A 10,616-nucleotide genomic window follows, 5' to 3' on the forward strand; every position below is an offset into this window, starting at 1 on the left:
AACATGACCAGCATGTGAGGAACCAGTCAACAGCTTCAAAAATTTCTCGATCCCACAAGTTTCTGCTTTTGGTAGAGCACTTTCAACTGCCTGCCGTGTTTTTTCAGTTCCTTCTACAATTCTGAAGTCTGTCCTTTTTCCCTAGAAGGTCCTTGTCAGTATTTCAAGCCATTGACTTTCTTTTCTGCGGGACTGGAGAGAAAAAAAAGGAATCTCATCTCCACACCAAAGTATCAGACGCCAAAAAAATGTAAAGTCGTGAGTTTATTGCATATGTAACAAAATGAACCTGACCTCCTGGGTCCAACCTGCTGTACAATCACTGTTTGTTTTGTGTTTCCAGCTGGTTCCATAACCACATTAAATAGAACTAGTATTTCTTTAAATACTTTTGATTTTGACATAAAACGGAACATTAGTGTACAATTTTCACAAAATAAATCAGCAATAAAAACAGTGGGAAGAATAACAAGGATAGCAGCAATACTTAAAAACAAGACATTACAAAATAAATTAAAAAATACATTATAAAGTGGTTGAGAAACAAAAATAAACAAATTTTAAAAATTCATACTATGTTTCGGGAAGGCTGCCGTGCGGCACGCGCCTGGCTGCGGACGGGGCCGGGGGGATGGGGCGGGTTCTCTGCAGAAGGCCACTCCTGACAGCTCAGGGTGGAGGACCCCCTCACCTGAATTGGGACCACGCGGCCGAGCAAGCTCGGGGAGCACGGGACTCCTGGCGGGCAGAGTCTCCCCTCAGGGAGAGCTGCCCTGACCGTGTCCCCCAAGCAGCCCCTTTGTTTCTCCCTCCTACAGCGCTGGCAGAGCGGTGGTTTGCTGCATCCCTGAGGGTCGGCTGATGACCGCTGGTGAGGGCAAGCCTGCAAGTCGGGCCCCTGAAGCATCTGGGCCAAGGGGTGGGAAGGGGACAGCGGGGGGTGTTGGGGATCACCAAGGGCCACAAACGAGAGCTCGTGGGAACAGGGTCCACGTGGACCCAAAGTGGAGTCACCGGGAGCTTTTCCCCACTGTCGGCCACACTGCTCTTTCCGTGGTTCAAAAGGCCTAATCCAAGGTTCTAGAAGTGCAATGCTACTGCCGGGCCTGTCTGGCGAGAGTAAACCAGGGCTCTGGAAAGTTCTGCTCTTTCAGGCCCCACTGTAACGCACAGCTGACGAGGACGACTGATGAGGGAGGAAAGCCCCACCTTACAGGCCGGTCCCGCGTGCTGGGCCCACGCCTGACACCCACAGGCAGCATGGGGCTGGCAGGCACGGGTTCTAAGGACTGTTCCTCCCGACAGCAGGAAGATCGTCTTACAGGAGCCACGTGCCACAGTCCCGCTAGACCCTCGTCTCCCCGCTCATTCCTGCAGCTCTGGGCCAAACCACAGGAACAGTCCGTGGTTCCCCCGCTCGGTCTGGATGTGCCCTCAGCTCTCTGTGGAGGTCTCCTCCTCACACTGGGGGTTGAGGTGCACCTTCGAGAGGAGGCCTCTGTGGGGGAAGGGCCATAGCCGACATTTCCTTACTCTCGCAGAGGAAGGTTAAGAGGGAGGACTAGAGAGTCAGGGGGAGCCAGCTTCTAGAACGCCCTCTGAAGGACGATGGTAAACGAGCGAGACTCAGGGTAAGCCTGACCGGGGCAAGGCAGAACTTCTGACAGTCCAAGCCCATGATACGGCCTGGACTTCCTGAACGGATTTAATCTCTCCTCTGCAGCAGTCACACTTGACATCCTCTCTACCCTGGCACCTCCTCCGTAAATGGCCAGACGCGCGCTCTCTCACGGCTCTTGGAACCCACAGCCGCTAGCCCACGGCCCACCGAACCAGGTGAACTTCTTGTTCCGAGGGAGGGTCTATCTCCCAGGGGTTCCCGAGCTCCCGCACGGCAGCCACAGAATGCTTCGGGGCAAGACCCACAAGGATGAGCTCGCCTCCAAACTCACCTAGCTCCGGAGGTATCCGTGACAAAAAGAGAGTCACCCGAAAGCCTTCCAGACCCACCTCAGACCCGCAGCTGGGTCCCAACGCTTAACTCCGAAACCAACGGCAAACTTCCGACAGTGAAACGTCTTCCTGATGAATTACCCCGCATTTGCCCCCCCACCCCCCCACCAAACAAAACAACAACAAAAAACCAAACAGGACGATTGGCTGCTGCCCTTCACGGAAGTTCATCGCAAATCAAACCACCTTGTTCAAATACTGTTGAACTTCTGTGCAAATTGGAAAATGGTGTTGGAAACTCAGGGTCCAGGCTTGCTTTGGCCTTGCTCGTCACGTGAGGACGTCTGGGCGAGCGAACTGAGTAGTAGCGATTGTTCGCGTCTCCACCCGACACTCGGGAAACGAGCAGAATGAGCCAGGGTGAAGGGTCCCCTCCACCGACAGGTTTGCATTCGTGCCCTACTCTTCGTAAAACCGTAACTCAGGGTGGATTTAAGTCAGTGGGGTGGCCTGTTCCCTCTCTCCCTGTGAGGCTACTTTGCACCAAGCCAGCAGCTACAACAGCAGAATTCTGTTAGTTCAGCTCTTAGCAACTTCCGCACAACACTTGGTTAGTATTCAAGTGACCCAGCCGATCCTCCTAGACATACAGGTGGTGGGGGAGCCGCAGCCCGGGACTGGCTGCACGGATCTGAGGCTGGTTTGGTGTGTTCTTTTATAAGCTCTGTTATGTGGTGTTTTCACTGGAAAAATATCTCAAGCTAGATAGATAATGTGGCAAAAGGGACTCTTAAAAGGAAGATCATTTTTCTCTATGCAAAACAAGTTTTTTCAGCCAGGATCCCCTTAAAAATACCCCAGGCCTCCAGCAAAAGCTGCCCCAGTTCCTTTGCTTTCCCAAAAGGGAAGCACATTTTGGAAGCAAGCTTCCTGCTGGGGCAGAATTCTAATGGACAATACGGTTCTTTTTCAGTTAGAGATTAATCTGCTTCCCAGAGCAGGCTGCTAGGCTGTGACTGGAATTTGAGCTGCAGAACTTGAAAAGGGACCTCAGGACTGTCTGGAGACACAAGAGCTACCGGTTACAAACCCTCAGTAAGCCAAGCTCAGTTCCAGAACTTGTGGGTCGATCCTCCTGTAAAGACCACAGGGCAGTGAGCCTGTCACCAACCATGTGGGTTACAGTCGCTGCAGGGTATCCTGTGTGACCGAAGCCAAATGCTAAACCTGGCTGCATTTTATTGGATGGGTGATGGAAGGGGGGGGGGGGGGGGGGCGGGGATCACTGTCAGAAAGGAGGAAAATATGGGTGGGAGCCGCCAACCAAAGTCCCCCCACCCCCCTCGCTCCCCCAATGAAAAGGAGGGGAGAAAACCCTTTCCCTCGGGTCATCTAGGGTTCCCGGGCCTCAGCCAGCTTTGCAGGAGGCGCACAGAAAGCTTGCTTTTGGTCTGGTGGTCATGAGCTAGAATCTGTTGCCTTTGGTTGCTCTCGTCACTCCACGGCAAACCCGCAAGTCTCCTCCACGGCCGTCAGCAGCTTCTCATAGAGCTTCTCGTACGACTCGTAAGGTGGAATGTCGATCCGATTAAAGCTGAAAGAGGACAAAAGAGCGACAGAGTCACTGCTGGGGCCATCTGGACCTAGGCCCTGGTCCAGGCGGGAGCAGAGCATTCAGGGCCTCGAGCTAGCAGCGTGTGAGTATACAGGCGGATGGGGCCAAGCATCTCATCGCCCAGCTGGGGTGGGGGGTACAGGCAAGTTTTCCACTCCCCCCTGGTGCTTTTGTTTCGAAAGCAAAGATTTTTCATGGAACACAGAACAAAATAAGTTCTAAGATCTTGAAAGCCAAAATTAAGCCGATTACTATGTCCTGGTTATATCAGGACAAAGATCCTTCCTGATGCAGTGGTGGTTGTCTTCTTTGCATGTGGACCCCCGTAATCCAGACTGGCCGACTGTCGGATCACCACTGACAATCCACTGCCTGTCTGTCTAATCCTCCGTGACTTGACCTGAGACCAAATGGGGCAGTCTGGGATGTTTCCTGCAGAAACAAACTATTATCTCAAAACTAGTAAAACGTCAAATCTCTGATAGGAGGAGATAAATCAACATTTCCCTGGAGAAATTCTAGTGTTGTATTAAAAAAAAAAAAGAAAGAAAGAAAAGGCATCCTTTAAGAAGGATATTCTCTCCTAGTAAGTCAAAACGTACAAAATTCTGACCGAGATAGTGACCTACTGAATTACTAGCAGTCAAGCAGTTAAGGATGGTTTTTGTCAAGAAAGAACTGGGCTAAACCGTGTGATAGTTTTTTTCTTAAAGTTGGGACTTCAGCATCTGAGGACAGTTCTCACATCCGTTTTATTCTAAACTTTCAACTGTGAAAGGGCAGAGTCCTAGGGAAGAAAGCAGCTGCCGTGGGTCAACACAATGCTGTGTCTGTAACGGCCACGCGGGGCTGGGCGCCACAGCCTCGGTAGGGCCTTGGCCATGTAAGCACTTGAACCCACACCCCTGGGTTCCCAATCAGGAAGCTTCTGTTGCAGTGTTACACATCTCGATGGCAAAGAACTGGCTCTCGCGAACTGGACACGCTGGTCTTTTTGATACGTGGTTTCTGAGACAAAGTGTACGTAAGTGACTTGATTTTTAAACCGCAAGGGAAAATCATCTGCTACGGGTATGAGTGATGTTAAATTTAGGAAAGTTAAGAAGTTTTCAATGTGCAAGATGCATCCATCACCAGGTTCCAAGAAGGAAAACACAGGAAGCAAAGACTGGGAACTCCGGATTGAAAATGACAACTCCCCCGCAGGGAGGTACGTGTGTGCACACGGGCGGCCCAGCAAAGGCAAGGCTGGAGCTGCCGAGTGCCAGCCGCCGTTAATCACATCTCACGACAAAACTGGTTTCACGAAAGAGACTTCTGATAACCCTCGTGTGACACACGGCCAAGCGCTCATCCCACCTGACACTGGTTCCACGGCCAGTTGTCCTGGGGCGCAGGTAAAGGAAGCACGGGGAGTCACGTGCGGGGTGGCAGGCACAGGGACAGGCTCCCCGCGATGCCACAGCGAGGTCCTTACCAGGTGTGGGCCTTCGGAAGGTTGTCTGTATTGGCATCGATCAGGTGGATGGTGAAGAGCCGGGGCCCTGCCGCGCCTGTAGAACCTTACGAGACAACATTCTAGTTAATGCACTTCAGAGGCGGGCCCCGGGCCCCACTGCCAACCACACCCTCGGCCCGATGCCCGGGCAGGTCGTCCTGCCGGACGGTCGTGGGCTTCACGCAGCGGCATAGCCTGCACCTGGGTTAGGACACGCTGACCGTCCAGCGACCTATCCCAGCCATTCTAGAAAATCGCAGGGGCAGAGACGCGTGAGAGCTCTCCTCCTGGACCCTGGCCGTGGGCCCACTCAAGTGGGGATATTTGAAGGACAAAATCCTTAAATCACCAGTGACGGTTTTTCTTTTTTTTAAACAAGATGTTTAGCAAGTGGGCCCGCCCCTGGCAGAGGACAGCAGGGTTATGACAAAAGCACGATACACAGTCATGAATCCCCCAGGCGGAGGGACGGTGGGAAAAGAAAAAGACACAAACACCTAGGACAACAGCCCAGGGGGATGGAAGTAGCTTCTGTCACTCAAAGAAGTCCTTCAAATCTGGAAAAGTCTACAGGGAATGTTCTCTACATGAAATACACCTGCTATCTCTAGGAACATGCAAAGGTCCATCTGCTACATTTTAACATACTAACATTCTTCACCTTTTTCCTTCTGGCTCTCAGGGTTATCAAAAATCTGGATATCAGGTTTTTTTATCAGCATCGGAAGGGACCAGAGAGGGGATGGGTACCTACGCCAGACAGCGGAGCCTCTCAGACAGTGCCTCTGCACAGAGGAGGAAACCGAGGCTCAGGAAGGACCCCTGGAGCTCATGACCAACACGGCAGCAGGAGACTCCATCTCCTGGCGCTCAGGCCGGGCCGCTCTCACCTCAGGGCTGCAGTGAGACGGCTGCTACCAGAAGACTCAGGAACGAATCCATGGTGCACTTTAGAACCTCTAATTTCTTTCCCCAAAGACTTGCTGCTATTTGTACCCTCCCTCTGTCCCCCAGTTCTGTAGGGGTGGGGGAGGGACCGGCTCCATGGGGTCCTTCTTCGCTCAGGTCTCGCCCAACTCAGCCCTGGGCGGGCACCAGGCCGGCCAGCACCCGCCACAGCTGCGCGCCCCAGATGACACCCCGCCTGCTGGGCACGTGGCCTGCAGGGACACCGAGAAAGGTGGGTTTGACAGGAAGCTTGGCTTTGTTTTGCTGAGATTCTCACCCCCTTTGCGTCTATAGGTATCTCCTCTCAGCTTGGGCAGAGGCTAGCACCCCGGGAGCACTGGGGGGCCGGCAGGGAGAATGGCAACAAGAGGGATGGGGGGTGGGGGTGGGGGCAGCCGCGGCCGCCAGGCGACCACCTCCATGCCCCCAGCGTTCGCTGCGAGAAAACACGGGCCGCGCCACTTCCTAGGAGACATTTCAGGAAAACAGCACCACGGCGGTCCAGCTCTTCCTGCCGTGGCCGGGCAGGGGACATGCCCGGCGGAGACGCGTGGGGCCAGGAGCCCCGCCTCCACATCAGTCACCTTGCAAAGCCTTGAAGCCTTGGAGAGGGACCCGAGTGGACCCGGTCACAAACTGCAGCAGCCTGGCCCTCCTCTCCTCGTCGAAGGTCTCCACGGCCTGCCAGAACCAGCGGACGATGTTGCTGTCGGCCACACAGTGCTTCAGCCGAGTGTTGGACTTCCAGTCGCTCACGTCGATCCTATCCAGGCCGCCTATGATCAGCTGCGAAGGCGTTTAGAGGCAAGTTATTACGCAGACGTACAGAGCGGGTCATGGCAGCCTCCCAGGTTCCCAGCGTCTGAAAGGAGGGAATTCGTGGCGTCCGAATAAACTAGCCAGAGACTCAGACAAGCGGAGAGGGAGACGGGCCCACGCCCCCAACAGCGCCTTTTCTTACAACCAGGTCTGCTCTCCTCATCCGCGAGGACTCAGTACCAAAGGGCCGACCGGCGAGGCTGAAGGGGCTGACTGTAAAACGGGGCCACCTCCCCGGGACCCCAGGGGCCGTCACAGCAGGGCTGGGAGGGGAGTGGCGTGCGAGTTTCTGCACCGGGCGGGAGGCCCACCCGGAGCTGCTGCCCGCCCACGGAGGCGCCTCGCCGCGGCAGAAAGACAAGGATTTCAAAGCCGTGAGCCACTTGGCACGGACGTGGGTAAGGGATGAATGAGTCTCTGTGTTCACACACGCGAAGTGGGACACGAGAAGACAATGACACTTTGTGCGGAGTCTAATAATAGCTAGAACAGAAACACAAAGTTGACGCGGTGGGAGAATCTGGTTATACGCGAGAGAATCTCCTCGATCCGAGGTAAATACGTGGGAGGGGTTTGGAAACCGCCACGGCTGGAGATCTTGAACATGAGGATAAGCCACAGGACACCCCGAACAATGTCCGGAGAATGATCTGGACTCGTTGCGGCCAAGCAGACACCTGTCCTTGTCACAAACAGGCTCAGACGCCCTCGACACCCCGCTCGCTCTAGGCCTGTTAGTCGGGAGCCCCGACAAACCCCCGGCCTTGCCGCGGGGACAGACAAGCCTCATTCTGCAGGCAGGTTGTAAAACAAGAAAACACCGATCTCATTTGCGCCTTTTAATGCCTCCTTGGCTCGGCCCGGTGAGCACGTACCTCCAGTTCCTTCTGGTCAAACGGCTTCAGTAAGTGTTGAGGAATGAGTTCATTAAACCCCTTCTGAAGAGCCAAGAACTGGGCTTCAATCCCCCGCATGAACCTCCAATTTACATACAACCTGAGAAACAAATTCACAAGTTGGAGGCAGCATCAAGTGGTTCATGGAAGAAAAAAAAAAGTTCTCTCCACAGAAGGTTCTGACATCTGAACCTGGCACCCTGCCTGCCGGGCCTCCCCTTGGGGCGGGAGGAGGGGGCGGAGGTGGGGGCAGATGGGACGAAACCCCCACCGGCTGACGTTGCCTAGCCTCAGTATCAGGTTAAAAATAAGTCAGCACAGGCCCTTACACGTGCTGATGCTTCGCTAAAAATAGCTGTAGGAATTAACCTGACCTGTTAGAGCAAGTGCCATAACTGAAAAGTAGACCTGAAAATGACACACAGGATACCGTGAGAACACGCGCCAGTCTGGCAGCCTCCGCACGCGACACGCCCGCGTGCTTCCAATTCCCCAGTGCGAGCGACTGGCCGTTTATTTGCCTGAAGAGGTAGGCGCCTGGGCGGCTCAGCTGGTTAAGGGTCCGACTTGATCTCAGCTCAGGACACGATCTTACGGTTTTTGGGATCGAGCCCCACGTCAGACTCTGCACTGACAGCACGGAGCCTGCTTGGGATTCTGTCTCTTCTCGCTCTGCCCGACCCCTGTCTGCTGTCTATCTCAAAATAAACATTAAAGAAAAAAAGAAGAGAAAACAAACTACTATGGAGTAGACTTCCGCGAGACTGATCTCAAGGAGACTTCTAGGCTTCTATTCTCTTCTGCGTTCACCACCTTCACACCCAGAATTGGGAGGTCACCTGCGATCCCTTCCCCAGCTTGGGCTCTGGAGTCATTATCCTCCCTTCAACGGGCCGGCTCTGGTGGCACTAGGGGCACCTCTGTGCACAGCCCCCACCACTGAACCCGACCGTGGCTGAAAGTCTGTTCTGTTCCTGGGATTCTGGTCACAGGTGCCGGCAGGGAAGGGAAGCCTCAAACAGCCAAGGAGCCTCGACAACCTAAATGTGAACCCAGCCTTGCCCAGATGGTCCTAGGCACCTGGATGTCCCCGCTGGCAACTTCCAAGGTTCCCCAGAACGTTACCGGACATATTCTTTCTTGTTGTCCTCTGTGACGGGAACGTTGCGGCCATTGGGTTTCAGTTCATGCTGAAGAATCCTCCCGAAAGCATTGTGTTCCACACAGAAAGTGTGGTCTAGCACAGGGGTGATATCGTTCTCTCTGTTGAAGTTAAGACACGAGATGGATGTCAGACCTCTGCCAGCATGCAGCAGCGAACAGAACCTTAGACGGAACGTTCCAGGAGAAAGACGGCACTTCCTGTCCGTCACCCCAGAGGTGCAGGAGGGGGAAGAGGAAAACCTAGGGCCCAGAGCACGTGTGAGGGCAGGGGTGCGGGTACTGAAGGGATACCACAGCTCCACTCGGCATGTGCCCAGACTCCGGGCTCCCTCATTCACAGGGAGGTGATGGTAGCTCTCTCGTTCTGAGATTTTATGAGACACGGTGGCCTGACTGCCTTGTAAACTGAGTCTCCGAACAGAAGGATTCACGAAAAGGAAACGGGGTCAAAGGAAAAGCAACCTGCAGAAGACACACCTAGAAAACACTCGCAACCCCTCCTTTAAGGCAGCCATTCCAAATGCATCCATTCAAACAAAGTAGCACTTGGAAGTTCAAGTGGATTCCTCCGCCCCCCGCATTGCTGAGAGGCAAGCAGAGTAAACGATTTTGTACAGGATGGAGGCCCTAACCCCCCCGGACTACCCATTTCCAGCCGGGGCACGTGAAGTGAGGCCGACCGGCGCTTGGGGTGCAGCTGGCTCCAGCTCCCCCTCTCGCTCTCCCCCTGCAGAGCCTGGATCTCTCCCTCCTGTGAAATCGGCTCATTCACAAGGACCCGCAACCCCCGCGGTTACCACGTGACTGTGCCGACAGTTTCCAAGAGAGTTCTAGGATAATTCTAAAACAAAGTCGACTAAATATAGTTTTTCCTGATACTTTCTCTTACTATCAAATACTCTGCCACTAATTTTGTGTTGGGTGCTTTCCCTCTCGAGATTCACTGGAGAGTCCAAAACAAAACCCGCCACCCACCTATCAGGCCTGGGGATTAATTTTGTGGCCAGACCTTAATAATTTGAGGAAGAAATTAGTCTATGAAAGTGAAACTGGCCAAACGTCATGAAGGAAGAAAGTCAACTGAGTGTTTCTTGTTAAATCCATTTTTATGTTTTTGGCTGTAAAACAGCATTTTCTTTACTTCTCTTCCCTGACTTCACACCCATCCCTCGAAAACACTCACATGCACGTACACATGCACACAAAACAATTGTATTTGGTGGACAGTAAGATGGGTGAGGCATTTTCCATGAACTGAACAGTGAGTCGGTACTTACAGAATCCACACTAAGCTCTTATGGAGTTCTGGGTCCACCGACTCCAAATCAGAGAGCTGGATGGGTTTCCCCAGTAGCTGCTTATAGAAGGGAACCGTGAAGCCCCCGTTTATGTAGTGTCCGTGGAATACGGCGAGACCCATGATCCGACCCACAAAATGGAAATAAGACAGATGGTCCTGTAGGGGGCACCAGAGAACACATTTATTAGGAAAATGACCAGCCAGGGTGGATACCTTGTCCTTTCTCCAAGCTTCTTGGGAGACCTGTCCCATGGGCAACCCAACACTGACTCAGTTGCTCACAGGTTGTGCTCACGATCAAAGGAAAGAAGGCTAGTTAGGTAGTCAAAATTCAGAGCATGCGTTTTGTATAGATCGTCTGAACATTTTACATGCCCTTCGTTCAAACATGTCCTCAGAACTGCTACATCTTCTGTGGTACTC

At 53.4% G+C, this 10,616-nt stretch overlaps 1 protein-coding gene across 1 annotated transcript in view; it reads right to left on the reverse strand.

Annotated features, from left to right (window-relative positions):
* Positions 1–244: 244 nt before the first annotated feature.
* Positions 245–10,616, reverse strand: part of SMURF1 (SMAD specific E3 ubiquitin protein ligase 1) — a 78,398-nt gene continuing 68,026 nt past the window's right edge. The window contains exons 13-18 of the mRNA XM_040455643.1: positions 10,171–10,458; positions 8,855–8,992; positions 7,709–7,829; positions 6,599–6,800; positions 5,046–5,130; positions 245–3,547 (exon numbers count right to left, since the gene is read on the reverse strand). Coding sequence (XP_040311577.1) covers positions 3,448–3,547; positions 5,046–5,130; positions 6,599–6,800; positions 7,709–7,829; positions 8,855–8,992; positions 10,171–10,458 — 934 coding nt within the window. The 3' untranslated portion in view covers positions 245–3,447. The remainder of the gene's footprint in view (positions 3,548–5,045; positions 5,131–6,598; positions 6,801–7,708; positions 7,830–8,854; positions 8,993–10,170; positions 10,459–10,616) is intronic.

This window comes from Herpailurus yagouaroundi, unplaced genomic scaffold, assembly GCF_014898765.1.
Source record: "Herpailurus yagouaroundi ecotype Mexico unplaced genomic scaffold, PumYag 216, whole genome shotgun sequence".
In the NCBI taxonomy this organism is placed as follows: domain Eukaryota; kingdom Metazoa; phylum Chordata; class Mammalia; order Carnivora; family Felidae; genus Herpailurus; species Herpailurus yagouaroundi.